Source organism: Accipiter gentilis, chromosome 19, assembly GCF_929443795.1.
Source record: "Accipiter gentilis chromosome 19, bAccGen1.1, whole genome shotgun sequence".
NCBI classification, from domain to species: domain Eukaryota; kingdom Metazoa; phylum Chordata; class Aves; order Accipitriformes; family Accipitridae; genus Astur; species Astur gentilis.
This window is the reverse complement of record NC_064898.1, coordinates 6,135,257-6,157,263: the sequence shown is the minus strand read 5'-3', so window position 1 is coordinate 6,157,263 and position 22,007 is coordinate 6,135,257. Positions and strand designations below refer to the sequence as shown.

Below are 22,007 nucleotides of genomic sequence, written 5' to 3'. Positions count from 1 at the left end.
TAGCACAGGATTTTATAGTTTCCCTTCAAGGATGTCATAAGCAGATGTTTTAACTGAAGCACCTGGCACAGGAGTGCATTTGTCAAGGCCATCTGTAGGCAGAGAAAGTCAGTAGGACTTCCTCACTTTAAGTATTCTTTCTACCACTCAGAATACACACACATAAGAGTATTGCACAATTCTGCCTTTCTCTAAGGATTGAGATGCATATTGCTCAGATGAGCTTTATAATGTTCAGCTTACTTCAGAAGCCCTAAGAGTGCTTTGCCTTGCATTTTTATCTACCATAACAGCTCACACACATTGTGGAAACACAAGCACACAGCTGGGGAAAACCGGGGAAAGAATAAAGTGAGAACTGAAACTGAACATCAAGAATGATAAATCTTACCAATCTACAGGATACAGCTCAACAGTAATTCACACAAAGCCTCAATTACTTACTTTGCAACTTTATTTCTTTATAAGTTATTGGTATAAAGTTTAATATCTAATTATACAGTAATCTGGGGACTTTAAGGGAAGCTTATTTTGTCCTTTTTAGTGTCTTTTGCCATTTGGTCCTCAGACATGTTTTAAGAGGACTAATATTATATGTGTACCTTAAATTCCTGTACAAAAACACTTCAAGCCTTTGTTTCATTTTTCTGAGTAGGATGCACAAATCATGCATATTGTAGACAATATAATGGTCAAGGAAATATTTCTCTCTTTAAACTAAGGCAGTTAAAACCCCATGAATATCAACTGAGTAATTTGGAACAGTAAAAAGGCTTCCTCAGCGCTCATTTGTTCTTTGAGCAAATGTCATGTTCAGTAAGACACAGCCTCTCAGAATTATTTTTGATTTGATTGCTGTCTGCATTGAAAAGACAGAGATTGTCAAAGACAGCATTTAATTATGTACATTTTGTAATGTCACTAACCCATCCACTTTTGAATATGAACTCATCAGCATTAAGCATTGTGTAAAACCACATGCAAAAATTGCCATAAAATTTTTTAAATAGAACCAAATTGGCAAGTTTTTGGAAAGGATATTTCAATGTTAAAAAAAATATAGTCTATTAAATTGAGCACTTCAAGTAACTTAAATATCTTTAGCAAACATGTCCAGCAAGAAACTCTCTGTAAAAGAAATTGTTCTTAGAACAAAAAGCTAGTGAATGGTTATTTAGACACTAATTTTTCAACACAGCGGTGGGTCTGTGTGAAACAATTCGTAATCTAAATAAAGTGAGTCCATTACACTGTTAAAAAAACATACATTAAGCAGGACTGATTAACTATTGCATTTCTGTATTTACAAAAGTGCTTAGCATAACAAAATTACCTAAAAAAATATAAACTTTACCGATATCATTTGGTTCTATGCATACTCCTAGATCTGCACTCGGAGAAAAATAGTATTTACATTGCTAGATTTAGACAAGTTTCCTAGTATTTTTAAAGAAATTTAACAAAACTCCCCAAACAAATGGACCCCTATGTAAGTCAACTCATTCCATCTGGCTCATCATAAATAGAGCAGAAGCAAATCCTTGAGTACTGAGCAGTATAAATAATTCTAGCCATTGTCTGTGGCACTAGACCCCAACACAGGCTGCCGACAAATTGGGCAAGTAGAGTTTTCAGAAAGCCAGCGATCAATACAATGAATATGAAACTCATGCATACAAGGTAACTGCCTTAGCTTATTCCCTGTTACATATTCATTAATGCAAACACTACATGTTTTGCTTATTTCATTTTCAGTGTGAATATCCCCATAGTTCCGGGTAGAAAGATTGTCAATCTGCTCTTTGGTTAAACCTCTTAAACGATCGTCATCATCATCTTCATTCAGCAAGAAGAAGTGGGCAAGTCGAAGTATGGGCAGCGTTCCATTTTCCACTAGGTTATTAGCATCCTGAGACTGCCTGTTATCTTGGTTTTCGTTATTGCGACCATAGCGCTGAATATCATCACTCTGTCCATTTGTTTCCCTGCTGCCTTCTACTGCATGCCTATTTCTAGATGAAACTTCACTTGGATCACTGCTATTGTTTGCTGAACGGGAGTTATTCTGCTCTGACTGCACATCTGGTAAGTGATGACCACCTCTTTGCACTTCTGAGTTAGATTCAGTTTCCATTAAAGAACTCAGTTCTCCAAAGCCTGTCATAATTTGTCTAAGGATTGATCGAAGAGCTACTGATGAAGGTTCACCAAGCCCAGTTTCTGAAATCCGACGAAGAGGTATCCGTATAGTGCTAACGTAGGTTCGAATACCTGCACGTTCTGATCGTGATATCGTACGCCGAAATCCCCCACTGTCACTTTCAAAGGTAACTGTGTTTTCTGCCATTCCTACTCTAGAACGAGTTCTACTGGCAATACTGTCACGATCTCTATTTTCTCCAGGACGAATTCTTCTCACTTGGAGATCTAATGTAATTGTTGGATGCCTTCTAACAGCAGCTACTGGCCTACTAGATTCCTCCTCTTCCAAAGTTATTCCCAAGGATGGGGCTACACCAGGAAGTTGAGGATTCTGAGTGTTACCTCTTGCTTGTTCTTCGGCAGGCTGTGGAGAAGGCTGAGCTGTTTGTCTTCTACTTCTGTTGCCTTGCTGTGCATTTCTCTCCTGCCTCTGCCCACGTTCCTCAGAACGAGCAGTATCACCTTGCCTTTGCAGTGGAGAGCGGCTTCGACTACTTAAAGTAGACCTCAGCCGCAGAATTTCTAGTCTTTGGTTTGTACTCCTCCGAACATTAGTTCTAGCTCTACCTCTTGTGACTCCTGTAGAAGTACCTCTTTCTGGTGTTTCCCTTTGTTCACCAGTAGCTGCAGAATTATTACGTGTAGTATTTGTTTGGGAAACACCTGTCAACTCCCTCGTTCTACTCCTGAGCCTCCCTGAGACTGGACGAGAGGCTGCTTCAGAGCTTTGTGCCACGGAACTTCTTACAGACCTGGTCCTTGCAGTGCTTGAAGCCTCACTGTTTGCCTCTCTTGCAGTCCTGCTCCTCGTTCGTGGGGTTACTGGACTGACAGCTCTTTGATGTCTTCTTTCTAAATACATTCTGCTACTATCTATACCCACATACTCCTCACTAGCAGTTTCAAAACTGTTATGCTCATGATTTATGTTGATTTCCAGACTAAATCGGAACTCCCCACTGTTTGGATTTGTTCGACTCACGGCTCTCCAGGTTTGGTTCCCACTCTGTCCACTGCGAGTGGCGTTTCCCGTGCGACGAAATGTGTTCAGCCATTCAAGCAAAGAGTCACCATTTGAGTTTTCTCCAAGAACATCAGAATCTGAGAGAAACAAAAAAGTGCAAACACTCATAGAACTGCACACTCAGCATACTATGATGCACTCCAAATCCTCTGTGCTTGCTGGGCCCTGACTTCAGAAACAACACAGTAGCAGGACAGTTAGCGTGCTACGCTAACATAATTTTGCTGAAAATATGCTGTATGTGAAAATGTCAACAAAACTCAACAGTTCAACCTAGAATTTTTGTCTCACCAGCAGATACACAGCGAAATTAATAAGCACAGATGGCCTCTTCTGAGAAAGTGTTCAGATTTAGGTGGTCCAAAGTTAGTTGTATTTGTCCAATACCTGTCCCTCGCTTAAGCTATCAACTTGAGGGTATCCTAGTCAACTAATTTTGATAAAGGAAGGAAAAGCATGACAGATTTTGTCATCTTCTGGAAAAAAAAAATTGTTTTCTATAAGCAGTGGAATAAATGATGCATGGTTTCGAAAGATTTGCTCCTTTTGTGCAAATACACTCTTTTCCTACTGCAATATCCACAGCTCCATTCCCAAATCTCCTCCAACTACAAGAACAGATACAATTGTTGTGGTTAGTGCTAACTATGTGTATAAAGCAAGCCAATGGTCATGATCACAGTGAAGGTTTTCCCTTGAAGGGATCAGATTAAGCTCTCCCTACTTCACCATCTCCCTACTTTCATGAAACCTGCAAAAGCTTTGGCATCTTCGTTTCCAAGTTGCCTATTCCTCTCCTAAATCTGACCAGAATTGGTCAAATGAGGAAGCCAATATTATTGGGGAAGTGAAGACAGACAGTGCACATAATACAAACCTCACTCCATTAAAACAAGAGGAAATGAAACAACAAAAACAACAAAACAGTGGAGAGATTAACTGCTTCCTAGTTAACTTCTTTTCTGTTCCAACTTCTCTAATACATGATAAAACCTTTTAAGAATTAGAAGAATGAAAATTATTTTTGTGCTATTAAGTTTACTAGCCAAGAGAAACCAGGGAAAGAGGAGACAGTAATTTGTGGTTGACATAAATCAGTTTTCATGAAGTATTTCAAGTTTGTTTTCATATTGTTAGGACATCTCTCATATTTTTCAAACAATGCAGAGGCACAATGCAAAAACTGGCTGGTACTGAAATTTATCAGCATTTCTCTTAAATAGCTGCACAGAACAGTACTGATGCATCAAATGCTATGTGTACCTATGTATATGAATGATGTTTACCTCCAACAGTTCTACTTTCACCTTCTCTGTTATCCAGATCAGTCTGTGATGCCAGGCGCTCCTTAGCCCCTTCCAAGCGTTGCTGCAACTCTTCTGCTGTTATTTCCCCTGAAATAAGTTACATTTTAACAACACTGTTAGATAAGACATTATTATTGGCTCAACACAGCCATGCAGAAATAACAATATTTTCCATCTTGAATGGAAGTCTTCAGAAATAAGGTAAAATTAATGAAACCAAAAAGAAAACAGCACTTGTGTAAGATTGTAACGCAGGTACACAGATAACAGAGGAAGTAGGTACTGGGGTGGAAGGAAAAAAAGACGCTGAAGGTCTGACAAGAGCATGCCAACTTCCAGGAACAACTCAGAGGCCCCCAAAATTGCCACATACCAACAGATATACTTTAGTGTACCAAATGTTAATTATTTGGGTTTGGATATTATCTATATATGGACATGGTGCATTTGAAAGAGTTACATTTTTATTCCAGCTTTAATATCTACTTAAGTTGTTAATTTTTACTGAACATCATTAATTTTGAATGGAAATGGAGGGTTTTTTCCTTTCTACAAAGCCACAGAAATCAGGCTACTTGAGTCATACAACCACATGCAGTGCCTGACAGCAGTAGCGTTACTTCACATTACATCTTTTCTACTGAAGGTATCCGCATCTTACCCGGGGTGCCAAGCAGGTTGCGGTCTCTCATTAACCTATAGTCTTCTTCATTGAGTTCATTAATGAACTGGTAATATGCTTCTTCCCTACCGAGGCGCTCCAGCTGTCGTTGTCTCTCATCTTCTCCATGACTATGCTCTCGTGAAGGTGCCTGCTCACTGCCATTTCCTGCATGGTGCCGAGAGCGATCCATAATAATGCCAGGTTGTCCTGAACGAAACCAGAAGGTTAGACTGCACAGCAATCACAGTAAGAATTTACCTAATTTACAGTAAAGAGTTCCCAGCATTTTCAATGAAATTAGTTTATTAATAGCTAAAGATGATTAAGGTGAGCCAAGCTCCATGTTATTTGCCAAGTCAACAGTGTAGTTTATTATGCAAGTTATTTTGCTTCTAGCTTGCTGAAAAACAGCTAGAAGTCCCCTTTGCTCACTGAAAGGACGTACAAGTTGGTACAGTGACTTTAAAATAAAAAAGCAATGACAGATTTTTTAGCTAAATAAGGATATTCTAGAAAGTTAAAGGAATAACATAAAATGTATTTCCCTTCTCCCAGGCAAAACACAACAGCAGCATAGAGTATTTTTAAAGATAAGATGTCATTGAAAACACTGTTCTTTAATTACTGGACTGTAATTATCCAGTGTAGACTCCTGACAACCACAGCTACTGCTTAGAGAAGACTATCTTCCACTTGAAACACTCACTGATAAGCAGGTAAGACTACATTAGTATCTCCGTCAGTACTACCCCTCACATAGCACAAAGCCTACAGATTCATTTTTGGTGGAACTGGCTCTTTTGACATTCTTACATTATTTGCATACTTTCCTTGTGCTCTCTAATCCAAGGATTAGCTAGCAAAGGGATACTCATCTTCAGAGAACTGGTGTAAAAGAGAAAGGGCTATACTTTACCCACAGTTCTTCATCACTTTTCAAATATTCAACCAGTGGGACCACACTATTAGAAGGCATGAATAACCTTCCAGTGTCAGGAAGAGGCATCATCTTCATTGACTTCTGTCCCATTACCACCTCTCTCTGGTTAGGACTCAATCCTGAGCAGATCAGCTCTCAGACCACTCCCCAACTTTTCTATTTTCTAAAGAAAACCTGTTCTTCAACATTCAGTTTGAAAGAAGAGCAAGTGTCATCCTTTCAACGGGGCTTCCTGTTTAATAAAAGCCATCTGTAACACCTGCTGAGGCAGACACCTGGCAAAAGAGATCACTTCTCTAAAGAGATCACCAGGCCAAAAAATCCAATCGTATGTATGGCACCATTCTGCCTGTGTGTGAGGAGAAAATTATTGGGTAAATACTTCCTTTTTTTTTTTTTTTTGTCAATTCATGAACATATAGAAGTCACTTCAAGTATGAATTATGGGGAAAACACAGAACAGCATTCTCAGCACACTCCCAATCAGTAATTAGTCTTCACAAGAAAGGTGATGAGAAAACAGACCAAACCAACTAACTGTTCGACATACATTCAAGAAAGAGCAAATCTTTATCAATGCTGCCAACAGATAAAAAGAATCCGAAAATGTATTTGCCAACAGCAGAAGCTGGCATACATTTAATATACCTTTCTTATGTTCTTTGTGGGATCCATTCTGATGCATTCTTGGTCTCCTCATTTTCCACCCCATATGCTACTTCTCTCCCCATCTTCCCCCTGCCCCCCCCCCCCCCCCCGGTAACTACAGTTCTAAACACCTAGTCCCAATCAACCTTTCCACTCATCTTCCTCCTCTGTCAAATACTGCATTTTGATGTATTTAATACTTCCCTCCCAGCTCTTTAACTTAAAAGAAATCAAATCTGAGTATCTCCCCTTCAAGGCTTTTTCTATTACCGTAATATTTTGGGGGGTTTAAAAATTACTGTCGCCCTCTTGGCTCAGCCGCACAGCTGTAGGTAACTGCTGACTTCCATTTCCCACACGGGCTATGTTCAAATCGGGTCACTTTTCATATGACATTTCTAAACACAAATTTCTCAGCCAGCTCTTTGTCTTACTACCCTGGTTTCCTCAAAACAAATGCAATTCCCACCCACCCCACCAGCAACACACAGTTAGCACTATTATTACCCTGATGACACCCGTCACTTGACTATTATCATGAAAATGCCCAATCCATACCGCACTGAATATTAAAGCACCTCTGTCCTCAATGATTTACAACTCAGCTCAACACAGGCACAAGAGGCAAGGGAAAGAGGACAGATAAAATTCATTTAGTTTCAGGTAAGGTTGCTATTTAGATGCAAACCTTAAAACAACTAACGTGTTACTGTTTGCCCGACGATGGTCATAGTGAGTTAAGTGACTTTTTGGGTATATCACTATATTGCTCCAGAGAAAAAAATGACATATAAATTCTTAAGATGAAAAGTCCATCACGTGTAGTCCCCCTCAATCTAAATTTTCACTGTTATTCAAAAGAGAGGACCTTTACTTTTCATTTCTCATCCATAGAAAATCTGGAAGTCTCTTCTTCAGATTTCGTGGGTGGTAGAAAAAAAATACTGTTTTGTTGACAACTGTATGGTAGGATGATTAGTCACACTCTTTAAATGACTCAGAAACAGTAAGAAGTGTGAAGTGTTTGGTTGTCCCATCTGTTTAACATAACTGCACGGATGACAACTACTATCCATATTTATCAAACGCCATCAAAACTAAGTACTTTGGCACTTCGGATATTTCAGAGTAGTGAGAGTTGAAGGGTATTAACTGCATCAAAGTGAAGTACTTTGGCACGTAAAATATTTCAGAGTATTGAAAAGTTGAAGGGTATTAACTACTAAGATGTAAAAAACCTGAAATCGACATCCAGTTATGACTCAGGATTACTCTTCCTTTGCAAAGGAACAGGGGCCACATGCCAACAGTTTATCTACATTTTCTAGAATTTTCAACCTAAGACTAACTCCTTTAGTCTTTAATTCATAGTTACTCTGGCCCATTCTTGAAGATTTACACCTGCTTTTATCTAAGCAATATATACCTTATGCTTTTAGGTTTTGGCCTCTTTCCATGAATTGCTGCCCCCAATTCAATTAGGTACTCATCTTCGGAAAGACTACCACCTGATTGCAAGCGAGACGACTACGGAGTTTAGATGAGGAAGCCTCCCCGAGCGACAGGGCTATTTAATATTTCTGTCACATTGCAGACTCCAGGAGAGATGATCTCACCGAATTGGAAAAAAAAAAAAGGGGGGGGGGGGGGGAAACCCAACAAACCCAGAAAGAAAACCCCACAGAGCCTAGGGAAGAAGGGGAGGAGGAAGGCAAGGCAGACAAAGGAAGAATCCGAAGCTAATTCAGAAACAGGCCGCAGGGACACCCCAAAACGATCCAAGCCCGGAGCCTGAGGCCGCCCGCCCCCCCGGCCAGTATCAAGGCCTGCAGATCCCAGCCCCGCGCCGGGCCCACGCTCTCCGGCCCACCTCCAGGGGAGGCCACGGCCCGGGCCCGGCGCCTGGGGGAGCAGGGGAGCCGCGGGGGGACCCGGGCGGGAGCAGGGAGCCCCGGGAGCCCCGAGCCCCCCGGCCCGGCCGCCCCCGCCGCCTCAGACAGCGCCTGTTGCCAAACGCCTGGGGGAGGGGAGGATGAGGGGAGTGACTGACACGGCTCCCGCCCAATCACCGGGCCAGCTCGCGGCCGCCGACCAATCACAACAGGGCAGGGCAGCCCATGTCCTCCTGCTTCTCTCCTCCCCAGACTCCCCGCTCGCGCCCCGCCACTAACCGCCGCCGGTCGGGTCGACTCCCTCCAGCGCCGCCCGCACCCCCCCCCGGCTCCCCCTGCCCGGCGGGGAGCGGCGTCACCCGCTGCGACAAACCGGGGAGGCGTCCATGCCGCCGCCTAGCCCCGGGGGAGTCTGCCCAGAGCGCAGCCGGGGAGACCCCAGAGCCCGTCCCTGCCCTGCTGTCCGCGGCGCCGGCCGGCCGGGCCCGGCCCAGCTCCGCGCTCCCCCTCCCTCCTCGGCGGCAGGACCAACCGCCGCCTAACGCCGGAACGAAACCGACCCCTGGGTGTGCGAGCGACGCGCTCCAGCCCCGATTGCGGTCCGGGCGGCTGCCGGCAGCCGCCAGCGCAGGTTCCGAGGGCGCGAGGGCGGCCCCGACCGGCGGCAAGCCCCGCCCCTCCCGCACATGCGCGCGGCGGCGGGGCGGGGCGGGCGTTGGGCGGGCCGCGGGCCGCCGGGGCGGGGTCAACGGCCGCCGCGCGCGCAGGCTGGCGAGAGCGGGAAGGTCGCTCCGTCCTGAGGCGGCGACGCCTCCGGCTTATTCTCTCCGACCCGTTCCCTCCGTCCCTGTCGCCGGGCCGCTGCTTCCCCACCCCCCCCGGGCACCCGCTGTCCTCCCCTTCCAGCAGGCCGGAGTCACTCGCCGCCGTCCGCCGAGAACCGCGGATTGCGGCTCAGGTCTCTGAAGCGGCTGTGGGGTTAACGGGCGCAAACACCCTGAGGAAAAGGCAAAGCACCAGCGTTCTCCCGTCCCGTCCTCGTCTCCAGCCGCTCCTCAGGCGGATCCTGGCCGGCGGAGCCCGCCGTCCTCAGCTGGTCCTGTCGCGGTCCCCTGGCAGCCCGCAAGGTCCCTGCTCGGTGCTGTGTGCGCTCTCCCTTCGCGTGTTCTCGCTAAAGCTTTGGGGGTTTTCGTTTTGCCTAACTTGCCGTTCTCCACAGTCCTTTTTCACTTTAAGCACGTAATGGAAGTCGTTTCAGGTACGGCGTTCCGTTAGCAAGCCCATTGTTGGTCAAAATCTGCGTGGTTATCACCACCCTGGTGGGTGTCAGCCTTACCTGTAAAGGTAGATAAACTCGCACAAAGAGGATTTCACTAAACTCATAATATCAATGATCATTATTATGTTATACCCAATCAGCGTAAGACTGCAGCTTCAGTTAGCAGTTTGGTACTTCTAAGGAACAAGATTTTAATCACTCCTTTTCCCCTGCTCTCACCTTCTTAGGCCTGCATTTTTAAATGGGGCGCTTCTCCCATTTTCCATCACTATCTGCCTCTCCTTCCTTCCTTTCTATTTACCTTTCCTTTTGCAGGAATTTCCCTTCACCTTCTTAATTTTTTAAAATAAACCATTAATTGCTTAGTGCTGTCACAGAAACTTGGGTTTCAAGCTGTGATTTTAGTAATTTCAATTTGCAGAGCCTTAGAAGTTTTTCACACAAGATGTGAAGCCTTTTACAAATTTCACATATGCTAGTTGCCGATATGCTGATAGCATCCACAAACTCTCTTTTCTAAGTTGCTTCTACAGATTTTTTTCAACACATGGCAGAAGCTGGCAGGCTGTGACAGGAGCATGTTTCACATCTTACATAAACTATTCAAATCAGCAAAATGAGAGGATTTCACAAGAAGGATGCTTTAAATATGTAAAAGCACTTCATCCCTAGAATATCTGAACTGCTCACACTTCTGTTCGAACTTGCTTGCAGGCATAAACAAAGGTTGGGTATTTTTTGTGCAACTGGTCTCGATGCAAAGGCAAACCCTCACTAATGAGTGAGGTGGTGGGAAGGGCTCAGGGCCAGTGTCCAGGAAGATACCTCCACTCCCTACTTCAACCAGGCACCCCAGGATTTCTTTATTCTGGCTGAGAAAAAAAAGAGTTTACACAAGTGTTACGTTTAGGTTCCGTGTTAGTTTACTCTCCTTTTGTGCCAGTACATGGTTTCCAGGAGACAAATTGACCGTTGGGACACAGTTTTAGCTCTGAGGGCAGACCAAGGACTACTCCTTCCTGCTCACTGTATTAAAAAAATAGAACCCTCATCGTTATTCACATTCCTTGCCACAGTATGAATAATTAGTATTGTAATATGATTTCCTTTGCCTGGAGCAATTAAAATATGTCCTTCCTAAAGATCACTTTTACTTTCCTAATACAAGTCAGAGTGTATAAAATAGTGCCTGGTTCCCTTGAAAAGTCTGTTCTCACAATTATTTTTTGTCCTGTTTTTGAAATCTTTACCTCTCATAGTCTGTTTTTAGTAATTATTATTCCATAGTCAAACACACCATCCTCTCTGGTATCAAGCCCACATATGGGCTGCTCACCCGGAAGAAGGTTATGTTTTAGATAGATAAATAAACCTGTATTTCCATACTGAAACCTTATACTGAATTAGTTTATTTTCCACTGACCTGTCCTCCAATGCAGAATTTTGTGTTCACGTCCTGTTCGTACTGATGTTTCACAACAGTACACTGTAACTAAGTACGGTATTTGTTTATTTTATGCTGTGTTGTTAATACAAATAACAATAGTAGATCTTTCCTGGAATATTGTTACTGCACTGTCGCAATGCTTTCCATCCACAGTAAAATACTATCTTTGGAAAAATAATAAAAATAGCCTATGGAGGGCAGCAAACCTCAGGCAATTACTAAGTTTTGTAATAACAGAAAATCTGTAACCCTGGTTTTAATTTGATTGTTCAGTCATTTAAGTTCTTTAGAAAGTAACTTTATTCTATCATATTTCATTACTTGATATTATATAAGGCAGAACCTCATAATCAGTTTTTTTAAACTGGATCTTAGTACGTGCAGATGACACCAAAGTGGTGACATTAAGTTGATGTGCTTGAGAGGAACCTGGGCAGGCTGGAGGAGCGGGCCATCAGGAACTTCACAAAGTTCAACAAGGACAAATGCAAAGTCCTCCCTCTAGGAGTGACCAGCCCTCTGGGACAATACTGAATGTGCTGGGAAGGATGGGGCGTCCTGGTGGGCAGCGGTTAAACAGAATTCAAGAGTGCACCCTGGCAGCCATGAAGGCTAACAGCACTGTAAAGAGGAACACAGACAACGGATTATCGGGAAGTGATGGGGAAGTGATTATTTCCCCTTATGTGGCTCTTGTTCGCCTGCATGTGGAATACGATGCCCAGTTTGGGGGTCTCCGGTAGAACAATCCTGATACGGAAAATTACTGACAAACTGGAGTGAGTTCAGCCAAGAGCACTGAGACGGTCGTGGGCTGGAGCACCGGCCATGTGAGAGAGGCTGTGGGCACCAGAGTTTCTTCAGCTGGGAGAAGGGGCAGCCTGCCAGTACCAACAAGGAGGTTACTGAGAAGAGAGCGCCAGGATTTTTACTGATAGAAGGACAAAAAATTTCACCCTGAGGACAGTCAGGTCGAGAGAAGCTGTGGAATCTCCCTCCATAGAGGTTTTCAAGACCTGAGCGGACAAAGCCTCAAGCAACCTGAATTTAAGAGCAGCCCTGCTTTGAGCCGGGTATTGAACTAGATAACATCCAGAGGCCCCTTCCAGCCTGAATATTTGTATGATTCTGTTTACTGAAATAATATAAAGCAATAAAATAATATTCACTATCAGGGTTTCTTTCCCCTCAGGTAGGGCTCTTTTCAATAACAAAAGTAACCAGGCGTTCGTAGGCTGAATTTTCAAGGTCTGCCAAGGCTCTTGAGAACTGATTCTCTGGCTTCTTTGGGAGCATAAAACCATCAGGCTGACGGTTACTGTAGGTGGTCCTGAGTCTGGCAAACAGATGTTTCACTGAATGCAAGCACGACTCTCCTGTACAGCACCTGGATCCAAAGAACTGATGTATGATTGTTAATAACTTGCACTCCTGCCAGAATCTAGGATGCCGTGTTAGCTCAAGCACATCACTAGTCTGATCAACTTTATAGTAGTTGATCGATTTTACAGTAAAGTACAGTTAAGTGCAAAATAAAAAACCACCACGGTGCTTTACATACAAAACTCTTTGCAGAACCAGCACTTTACTCACCTGCTGTAAGTAAACTGCACTCTTAAATGCTGCCAGTATTCAGCTAACCAACTCATCTGCATATTAACAACTGCAAGGTTTCTGGAAAATACTCAAACTGTGCAAGTATGATTGTTTTTCTTTACACACAGAATAGAAAAAACCCCACACATTAGTCTCTTGCCTTCAGTTTTCATTTGTCTAAGCAAAAGTGGAAAGTGTATAGCACTTAGCAGGACTGGCCCTTTTTCACTCAATACCAAGCTGGGAACACCTTAGTCACAATGCTGAAGAATGTGCCTTTTGGGGATATGGAAAACTTTTAGCAGGTAGCTACTCTTACATGAAAAATTCTCTGAAAAGCAAAAGTATGTTCAAATTTGGCAAATTAGTAAGTGGAGCAAGCAGGCATTCTAATGGCATGGGGATGTGATTGACCACTGTAGGTTATCCACTTATAAAATACAAAGATGAGAAAGCAAAGACATGAGAGACATTTTTCTGTGGGTCTTTTTCTCTATTTAAGAAGACTGCAAAACACAGAGCGAGTAGCCCATTGTACGTTCCCCAGCTGTAAGCTTTGCTTCACAACTCTGATTCTCACACCAACACTGTGGCCATTAGCATGCACACACACACGCAACAAAACCAAGTTTGCTTTCGGTACTTCTGCTCCAGCTCGGGTACAGAACGTGCTTTATCTGCTGCTGTGCCTCAACAGGCAGCGTCTGCTTAATACTTCCCTATGGAGAACTCGGATTTTCTTCACAGGTGTGGTGATTTCAAACAAAAAAAAATTTCAAAAGTGTGTCTGTACATGAAACGTTAGAAATTACACAAACTCAGAACAGAAGGATACGAAAGCGAGCCATAAATGTTAGTGGACAAAAGAGAAGGAGGAAAGCTCCAAAGAGCCAAATCCAGCAGGATGGGTTAGGCATTTTTAAATGGATTTCTGAGACAGCATGAAAGGAGGGAATACAAAACAAGCAGTAAGAGATAAGAAATCCTATCAATTAAAAAGGCCACTCTGGGAACCTGAGAGTCAAGAATAGCAGATCATGACCTGGTCGTGTCTTTCTTTTTAAAAATGGATGCCAAAATTAAACTTTTTCTTGAAATTATATTATACAGTGACAGAATTTTAAAATAAAGCACAAAAAGCATGCAACTTTCCATGAAACAGAATTAAAAGTTGACCTTGAAGTGTCAATATTCATTTCTTCATCATCAAAGAATCAAGGTGTGCCTTCTGTTTCAAATCTCTTATGACGTGGGGACCATCTATCTGAACTAGTAAAATTGAACGTTGCCCGCAATACAAATACCTGAAGTGAAAACAGAGTGAAGAAGCAGCATATTTACAGTTACACTCGATCTGGAAGTCATATAATCCAAATGTTATGAGAAACTAATGAAAGAAACATTTGCAGAAAAGCAGACTTCTAAACATTGTTACAAAAGGACCAAAGTCTGAAAGAGAAGAAAAGTGACTTCTGTTGTGGTTTTGACTTCTCAGAGTTAGTCAAAGTATGGAATTCTTTCCCAGCCGTTTATGTAAACATGTAAAACATAGCACAGGTCCTCAGAAAAATGAGTCTGGACACTGTATTCTTGGTTTTTTTCATGTCCTCTTCTCTTTCTAAGCAGACATTGTTCTTCCCCCACCCCCTGCAGTGTTTTAGGTCAGGACAGACTAAACTCGCCCATTAATTACCATGCAATAATTGGATCTGTGTGAAGGAGTTTGGGTATTTATTGCCTCCGTGAAAGAGTGATTAATAATAGAAAGAAGAGTACAAAGTTACAGAAGAGTGGTTATTTCTACTTCCCCCCTCCTTTCTGACAGGACTGAGGGCTGTCGGCAGGCAGGAGGTGCTGATTGTGGTGGGTTTGACCGTGCAAGCTTGGTCCCAGGCGTCCCTGGAAGTCCCCAAAGCCAGGTGCCCCTGAAGGCAGAGTCGTGCTGCTCTGCTCTGGGCTGAGGTGGATGAATTTTATGAGGTGGATGGCATCTTCCAGACTGTTTGATCTTTACGGGCTGCTGGGCTGCCCGGAGCTGTTTCTGGTTGATTGCCCTAGTGAGTCGCCAGGCAGTATTCTTGTGTAATTTAGTTGGGTTGCTGGGCAAATAAAACTTAGTTTTGCCGCTTCTACCAATTGCAGGTATTTTTCCTAACACGTGCCTAATTGCTTTATCTAATATCTCTAACAGTTACATAGCAACATACCATAGCAAGGTCAAACTGTGGGTATCTGACATCAGTCTGATTGGGTGATACCAGCTCAGGAGGCTGACACACCCCTACCCCCAATTTTCAGGAATTAACCTTAATGTGCAAATGAAAATGGAGATTTGCAAATTAAAATGGAGGTGCTTTCAGACGGTTCCAGAAAACGTTTCTTCTTTCAGGAGCCCCCACATTCTATGATATTTTCTCCCTAAGTTAGGGATCCGAGTGCTCATTTACTTACCCGCATTGCAGTCTTGAGATGAAATGTGAAGCGTAGGTGCATGATTACCGAAAATGCCAAAAGCCAGGCTGTAATTAGAAAGATTGCTGTAGCTTTAGTTTAGTTACAAGCTCTCTATCCTATAAAATGACCAGCTGGCTTTGTCTTGGCTTGGTAACTCTGGCTCTGTCAGCCAAGGAGAGGAATTGGAAAGCGCCCGGTTACTGGTCACACGCCTTGCTAAACGTAACGGCTTTTGCACTAAATACCAGGCCCCGTGATCCCGATTTGTCTCTGCAGCCGCGCAGAGAAGGTTCGTCAGCGCTGCGGTATCTGTCCGTGTCTATGCCCGAAGTCGTGGAATTGTCTTAATTCCAGCGCTGTTAACAGGCGGTCTGGCAGGTAGAGCCGGCAAGGACCAACGGCCTCTGCCCTCGCCAGTCTGGAGCAAGCTGGGGACCCCAACAGTCACCGTAACCGACCCCGCCATGACAACAACCGGCTGCTTGTGGCGACGGCTGATCGCAGGCCCCGTGCCCCAGCTCCAGCTGCCCCGCCCGCGGGTGAGGGCCCTGTGCTGCGCCCGGTGCCGCCAGCCCAGCCGAGGAAGCCCGTTCCGGGGAATAACCCCACACACGGCCTCTGCCAGTCCCGCTACCCCCGGCCGGGGACCGAGCCCGGCCCGCTGCTCTCCCCAGCCCCGCCGCGGCCCGCTCCCCGCCCCGTCCCTGGACTACACCTCCCGGCAGGCAGCGCGCCACCTCTCCGGCTGAAGACTACGCCTCCCAGCGTGCCTCGCGCGGGCAAGACTACAACTCCCGGCATGCATCGCGCCGCGCCCCTCCCGTCCCGCCTCCTTCCCCTCCCGTACTACAACTCCCAGCGTGCTCCCGCCCCCGCGAGGCATGCCGGGACGGGTGGCGGGGCGGGGCTCTGGCGGAGGTCGCAGCCCGCCGCCTTCCACGTGGTGCGCTGCCCGCCGCGCCCGTGGCCGGGGAGGTGCCCGCGGTTTGCGACGTTTCCTTTGCGGCAGCGCGGCCGCCGTATTCCGCCGGGGAGACCGGCTGTTGTGCCGCTAGCTGGCGGGGCGGGGAGGGAGCAGCCGGGGGACGGGGCTCGGGAGGGAAGGGAGCAGCCCCGCCGCCGCCCGCCCGCCCGCCCGCCCGCCCCTGGATGGTCCGCGGGGCGGCTCGGGGGCTTCCTCCTCCTCCTCCTCCTCCTCCTCCTCTTGCTGCTGCCGCTGCCCGGTCGCGGCGGGGCGCGGCGGGGAGCGCGGCTGTCGGGGCGGTCTCGGGGCGGCGCGGCGCGGCGGGCGCTGAAGATGGACTATGACTTCAAGGTGAAGCTGACCGGGGAACGCGAGCGGGTGGAGGACCTCTTCGAGTACGAGGGCTGCAAGGTGGGCAGGGGCACCTACGGGCACGTCTACAAAGCCAAGCGCAAGGACGGGTGAGTGAGGAGCGGGGGCTCCCCCGGACCCCAACGCGGCATCTCCGCCTCCCCCCCAACCCCGGTTCCCGGCCCCGTCCGCGCCCCTCCTGCCCCCGGACCCTCCTGGCCCGCCGCCTGCCCCGGCCCCACGGCCCCGTGTCCGTCCGTCCGTCCCCCCTCCCCCGTTAATGCCGCCGTTTCTCCGTCCCCTGCCCTCCCTACCCCTCCCGGGGCCGTGGCTCCTGCCGCCCGCCCCGGTTAAACCCGGCGTTTTGCCGTCCGGACGGTGCTGGGGTCCCCGCCGGTCGATCCGAGCGTTCCCCGTCCCCTCGGCGCGGTGCCGGAGCCTTCGTTTCGGTACGAGCGGGTTTTGGGGAGAAAATTGTGTAGTTGAGGAAAACGCTCGAGTTAGCGGGTTTTCGTCGTCAGCAAACGAGTAGCCGCTTACCCGTGTTCAGCCTGACCGTCAGCTGCGTGGAAGAGGGTCCGATTCTTTTTCCTTGGTAATGCTTTTTTTTGTCTGATTTATTACTTGTAGTCACCATTTTGGGCATTCTTGCTGGCTGCTTCAGGAACCGAAGTCTGCCGGTCCTTTCCGGGCTTTAGAATGCCTTAAAAGAGCTTTTATGTGTCACCGGTTCTCAGTGCAGACCTGAGTAAATGAATTTCTTTGCACAAGTGTTTTAAAGAAAGATCTAGCAAACTGTCATTTAGGTTTCCTTCGCCCATGACATGGCATCACTTGCCGAACAGCAGAACAATAGGAAGTGGGGAGCGGAACAAGCAGGAGAGGCACGGGTTGTTCTTGTAACAGGTCCTAAATTTTGAATTGCATCCAGTCTTTTCTCTTGCAGCCTCCTCACAGCGGTGCTCTGTTATGTTGCCGTTCAGATAACGTGTATTTTAAAAGTCTGGGTGTTGTTTTTACATCTGATAAATAAAAAACTTTTAAAGCGGGCTGTGGTCGGTTATGGCTGAAACATGATCTGCTTCTGTGTACATAAGCTTTAATTCTAGAAATGCTTTAGCCATTACGTACGAACGGTTGTGATGGGACTGGTCGCACCTTCCCTTGCCTGTGTTTTAAACATGCTGATATTAATTGCGGCACAGTGACTTCAGCGTGAATTTTGTTTGCTGGTATGAGTCAGCTGACTACTTTTCTTCTCAAATTTTGCATTTGGATCCTTCAAACCGTGCAGAGGAGGAATTCTTACCTTGCTTGAATTCTTTTTTTTTTTTTTTTTTCAGGGAGGGGAAAGGGAATAAACTGTTCTGAGTGTCATAAGCCATTGCCTTAAGTCTCCTTATATGCACGTATTGACTTTGCTAGTACGGCCAGCCCTGGTTTCAGCACCGATAGAGACACCTGCAATATGAAAAATAGATTGAGGTACTGAAAGACATGACTACATTTCTAAGGTTCGTGCCAGGCTCGGTGCAGCTGTTCAGCATGTTGGACTGCAGCAGCGTGTAGGGAATTCAGCATGTGACACTGGTGAAGCGTAAATTCAAACATCTTTTGGTGAAATCATCAGTCTGCTTGATGGTGTTTGGGAGAGTGTGTTTAGAGCTGCTGGTAATAGTGTCATTTTGAGAAATTTCAGAAAAATGGAACTTTGTGCTTTAAAAATGGATAGTTACTCAAAGGGGGCTTTAAAGTAGATTTTCTTCTTGGTTCTTGACCGTGTATGATTTTAAATCCTCTCTCCTCTTGGTGAGGGGGAAAATCAAGATAAGGTATTTGATTAGAGTTTGAAAAAAAAAAAGTCAGCAACATATATTGTGTCCTTTTTTTTGCCTTATTGTTCATTTAGTGCCACCTTTCCCTAGTAGTTCCCATTTCCCTTCGAGATTTCTGCAAACTTCCTCTTTTAAATATGCTGTGTAATTGGCCTTTGACAATTGCTTAAATACGTAAAATCTGTAGATGCTTTTATAGCTTGTAGTATACGTGTACATAATGTGATCTTAAATTATATGGATGGAATTAGGATTGAAGTCAAAGGTTCCTTTTACATTCCATTATCCAAAGTAATCAATTAAATTGCAAAAGCAAATGTGTAATAACGTTTCATTTTCCTGAAGCTATGGTAATGTATGGGTGGACATTATATCTTGCAGTGGGGAGCGTATGAAACGGAGTTCAATGTTTGTATATTGTTATATGCAAATATTGAAAAAAATATGCTTATGTTGTTTCAGTATTTCCCAAATGGTACATATTGATGGATGAATAATCTGCTTTTTGAGTTGTTTATAGTAGCTATGCAGCTCAGGCTTTCTTTACATATGAAGTCGTTTGCTATCTTTTAGTTAATTTTCATAATTTTTCCTCTTGAACTTAAACGTTTAAAGCAAACTTTGTTACATGTTTCTAATTCTTATTTTACATAGCACAAATCTTTTAAGTCTGTTAATATACGTCATGATTTTTAGAGTACTTTGAAGAATGGGCTGCAGGACTGCAAATGTTTTGTTAAAAATAGTGAGGCAACTTTTTCTGTAATGACATCTACATACGGATGTCTAATGCATAGAAAAAACACAGAAAACAACTAAACTTTAATAATTTGGTTTGTGCAAGTGTATGTTCAAAAGCCCTTGGTAATAAAAATCCAGTTTAAGAGTAGTAGGAGCTAGTGTCTTCAGTATGACTGCAGTCTACACTTTTTTTTTTTGATTGCTTTTACAGCTGCCTCTGAGGTGCAGTATGGCAATTCAAAACTAGATAGCAGCTGCGTGTCCTAATTGTAGGAAGTTAATTGTATGCCATTAAAACTACACGGGAATGTTTTAGAGGACAGTCTTACAGGAATCTTGATGGAGTGAGAATCCTTCTAGTGAGCGAAAGAGATGTTCTGGACCGTGTGCTTTAGTTATCCGCTGGGGGTGTGACCTGGATTTCATGCCCTGCTCCAACAAAAAAGCCAGTCCAGCCCTGCAGTGCCCTTTGCCAAGAGGTGAGGCTTGGGGTCTCCACTGGGCTGTCTTAGAGGATCTACCAGGTACAGCTCCGCGGAGGTTTCTTGCATATTCGCTGCCAAACTTGACCAGCTAAACATCAAATCAGCTGAGTAACAGTGTCAAGCATCGCAGCTGAGCTCTACCTGGTGCATTGCCTGCAGCAAAATTGCATTCTGTCCTCAAGTTTTTATTTTAATCCCTCTTATTTTGAAGTCTGTGATCTCTGTGGTTGAATCTTCCTGGCTTTTTATTGAATGGTGCCGTCTGTTTCATCAGCACAGGACCTGCAGTGGGCTCTAAAACCTGCTTAGGACAAACTCTGTGTGATTTGATAGGGTTTCTTTTTATAGCAGAAAGGTGTACAAGGCGGCAATTGACTCTAATGGCAGACACGGGGAAGGGAGCGCAGGCATGGCACGTTGAACATCAGTCTTCAGATTAAGAAACTGTTGCTCGTCTCTCGTGGTGGTAGGAGAGTTTACTTTTTTTTTTGTCCAGAAAATGTCAGTTATTTCCTGCATAAAAGCTGTTTTGCATGCCATTTGGGTGCTCCCTTGGGAATGCTGCTCAACCCAGATATTAAACCTACCTATTTGACTTATGCAGGACTTGGAAAATATGCCAGCGGTTTTTAGGTTGTTGGACTAACATACAAATTTGATTGTTAAAAATTTTTTTGTAATTGACAGGACCAGACTCCAGGTACGGGCAGACTGAGGTGGCGGGACACTGGGGGCTGCTTGTGCCAGCCTGGCCGCCCGGCTAGTGCAGCCCAGCTCTCCTGGAGCTGGCAGCATGTGCTAATGCCAAAGTGGTACCCAGTTTTAATGGATTGATCTTGCACTGGTTTTTTTTTTGTTTGTTTGTTTGCTGTCCTCTCTCTTCTGTTCTTATGATACGGCTACAGTCGGAAATCTGAGAGAAGCCTATTCTGCAGAGCAGGGCTGTCTGTTTCAGTGGTAATTTGGAGTGTTTCCAAATACTCATTTTTTCCTGTTTATAGGATGTGGTTTGGATGAGAAAAAGAAACTACTGAATGTCACTGTTAGGCAGTGTCTAACTTCTTAATTACAACAACAAAAAATGATATAATTGAAGATCTCCAACTATAGTAACATCCCCTGGTGCTTTATTGGAAGCTTTTCTTAATCTCTCAGAAAGAGACTTATGTGGTGAGACTCTGTTGGTGGGGACCCAACAGTAAGCAAGCTAGTGCTTTCCAAGTCACTCGCGAGAATTGATATAGGTCCCAAACACAAGTGCAGTTGGAGATTTAATTATTTTTTTTTTATTTCAGCTATTGTAGTTCTGTGTTGAAGCTATTGCTGTAGGTGGAGGGACAGATTCTTTTATTTGGACTTTCTGGCACGTAATTGAAATGATGAAAATACATTTTTGTGTTGGACTTTTCCTTGCACGTTTCAAATAAATCTATATCCACTTTTTTTTTCCTTGAGGGTCTGTGTGAGTTGAATAAGAAACAGAATGGTGGAAAACTAGTGAATGTCCAGTAAACTACTGGTTTGCTTAATCTCTAATATGGTATGTGATGGTTTTTACTTACTGGTTAAAAGGACATTGCAAGAATGATGATGATTCTTTCTCAAAAACTTTTATACAAAGAGAAACTGAAGAGATTGGGAGAATTGCCCTTGGAAAAACAGAGAAGGCAGAATGTGTTTAAGTTAGATAAAATAATGAGTGGTTTGGGTAATGTGTAAGATGCTGGTGCTATTTTTGTTTCTCAGTATTTGAAGAGGGGGACATGGATTTTTTTTTTTGGTGAACAGTAAGGAAATATTTTAATGCAATGTAGATAAACTGCTTAACCTGTTATCAAAGCAAAAAGATAAGTCAAGAGCTTAGTGTCTGCTCTGTAATGTTATCAAACCCAGTCACTTCTGATTAACTGTTGCAACAAGTTGAATGGTCGTCTCCCCTAGAAGTTAGGCTGCTCTGTTTAGAGGTCAGGCTGAGCTCTGCAGTGCATGCAGAAGAGCCCATGTTTGTTTACCTCAGGAATTTTGGGTTGGTTTGTTTTTTTCTTTGGGTTTTTTTTTTTTTTTTTTTAAACACTTGGCCCTTCATAAGGTTGATACCAGATTAGTTCCAGTTTGTGTTCATGGGTGTGTACAGATTGAGTTACATCAGATCATAGATCACTTAATTTTGTCAATGCT

The 22,007-nt window shown here is 44.6% G+C and overlaps 2 protein-coding genes across 5 annotated transcripts in view; one reads left to right on the top strand and one right to left on the bottom strand.

The window, feature by feature from the left end:
* Nucleotides 1-436: 436 nt before the first annotated feature.
* RNF6 (ring finger protein 6) lies at nt 437-9,231 on the bottom strand. The gene is made up of 4 exons (XM_049823018.1): nt 6,786-9,231; nt 5,195-5,404; nt 4,513-4,620; nt 437-3,303 (listed from the first exon to the last, which is right to left on the bottom strand). Exons 1-4 carry the CDS (start codon nt 6,847-6,849, stop codon nt 1,568-1,570), a joined length of 2,118 nt encoding a protein of 705 aa, XP_049678975.1. The 5' UTR covers nt 6,850-9,231; the 3' UTR covers nt 437-1,567.
* Nucleotides 9,232-16,724: 7,493 nt separating this feature from the next.
* The window catches only part of CDK8 (cyclin dependent kinase 8), an 87,502-nt gene continuing 82,219 nt past the window's right edge, over nt 16,725-22,007 (top strand). For all 4 annotated transcript variants that reach the window (XR_007508826.1, XM_049823032.1, XM_049823031.1 and 1 more), the window contains exon 1: nt 16,725-16,878. Coding sequence is in view for 3 of the 4 variants with exons in the window: in XM_049823032.1 (XP_049678989.1) it covers nt 16,751-16,878 (128 nt within the window). In the remaining variant the exon portion in view is untranslated. The remainder of the gene's footprint in view (nt 16,879-22,007) is intronic.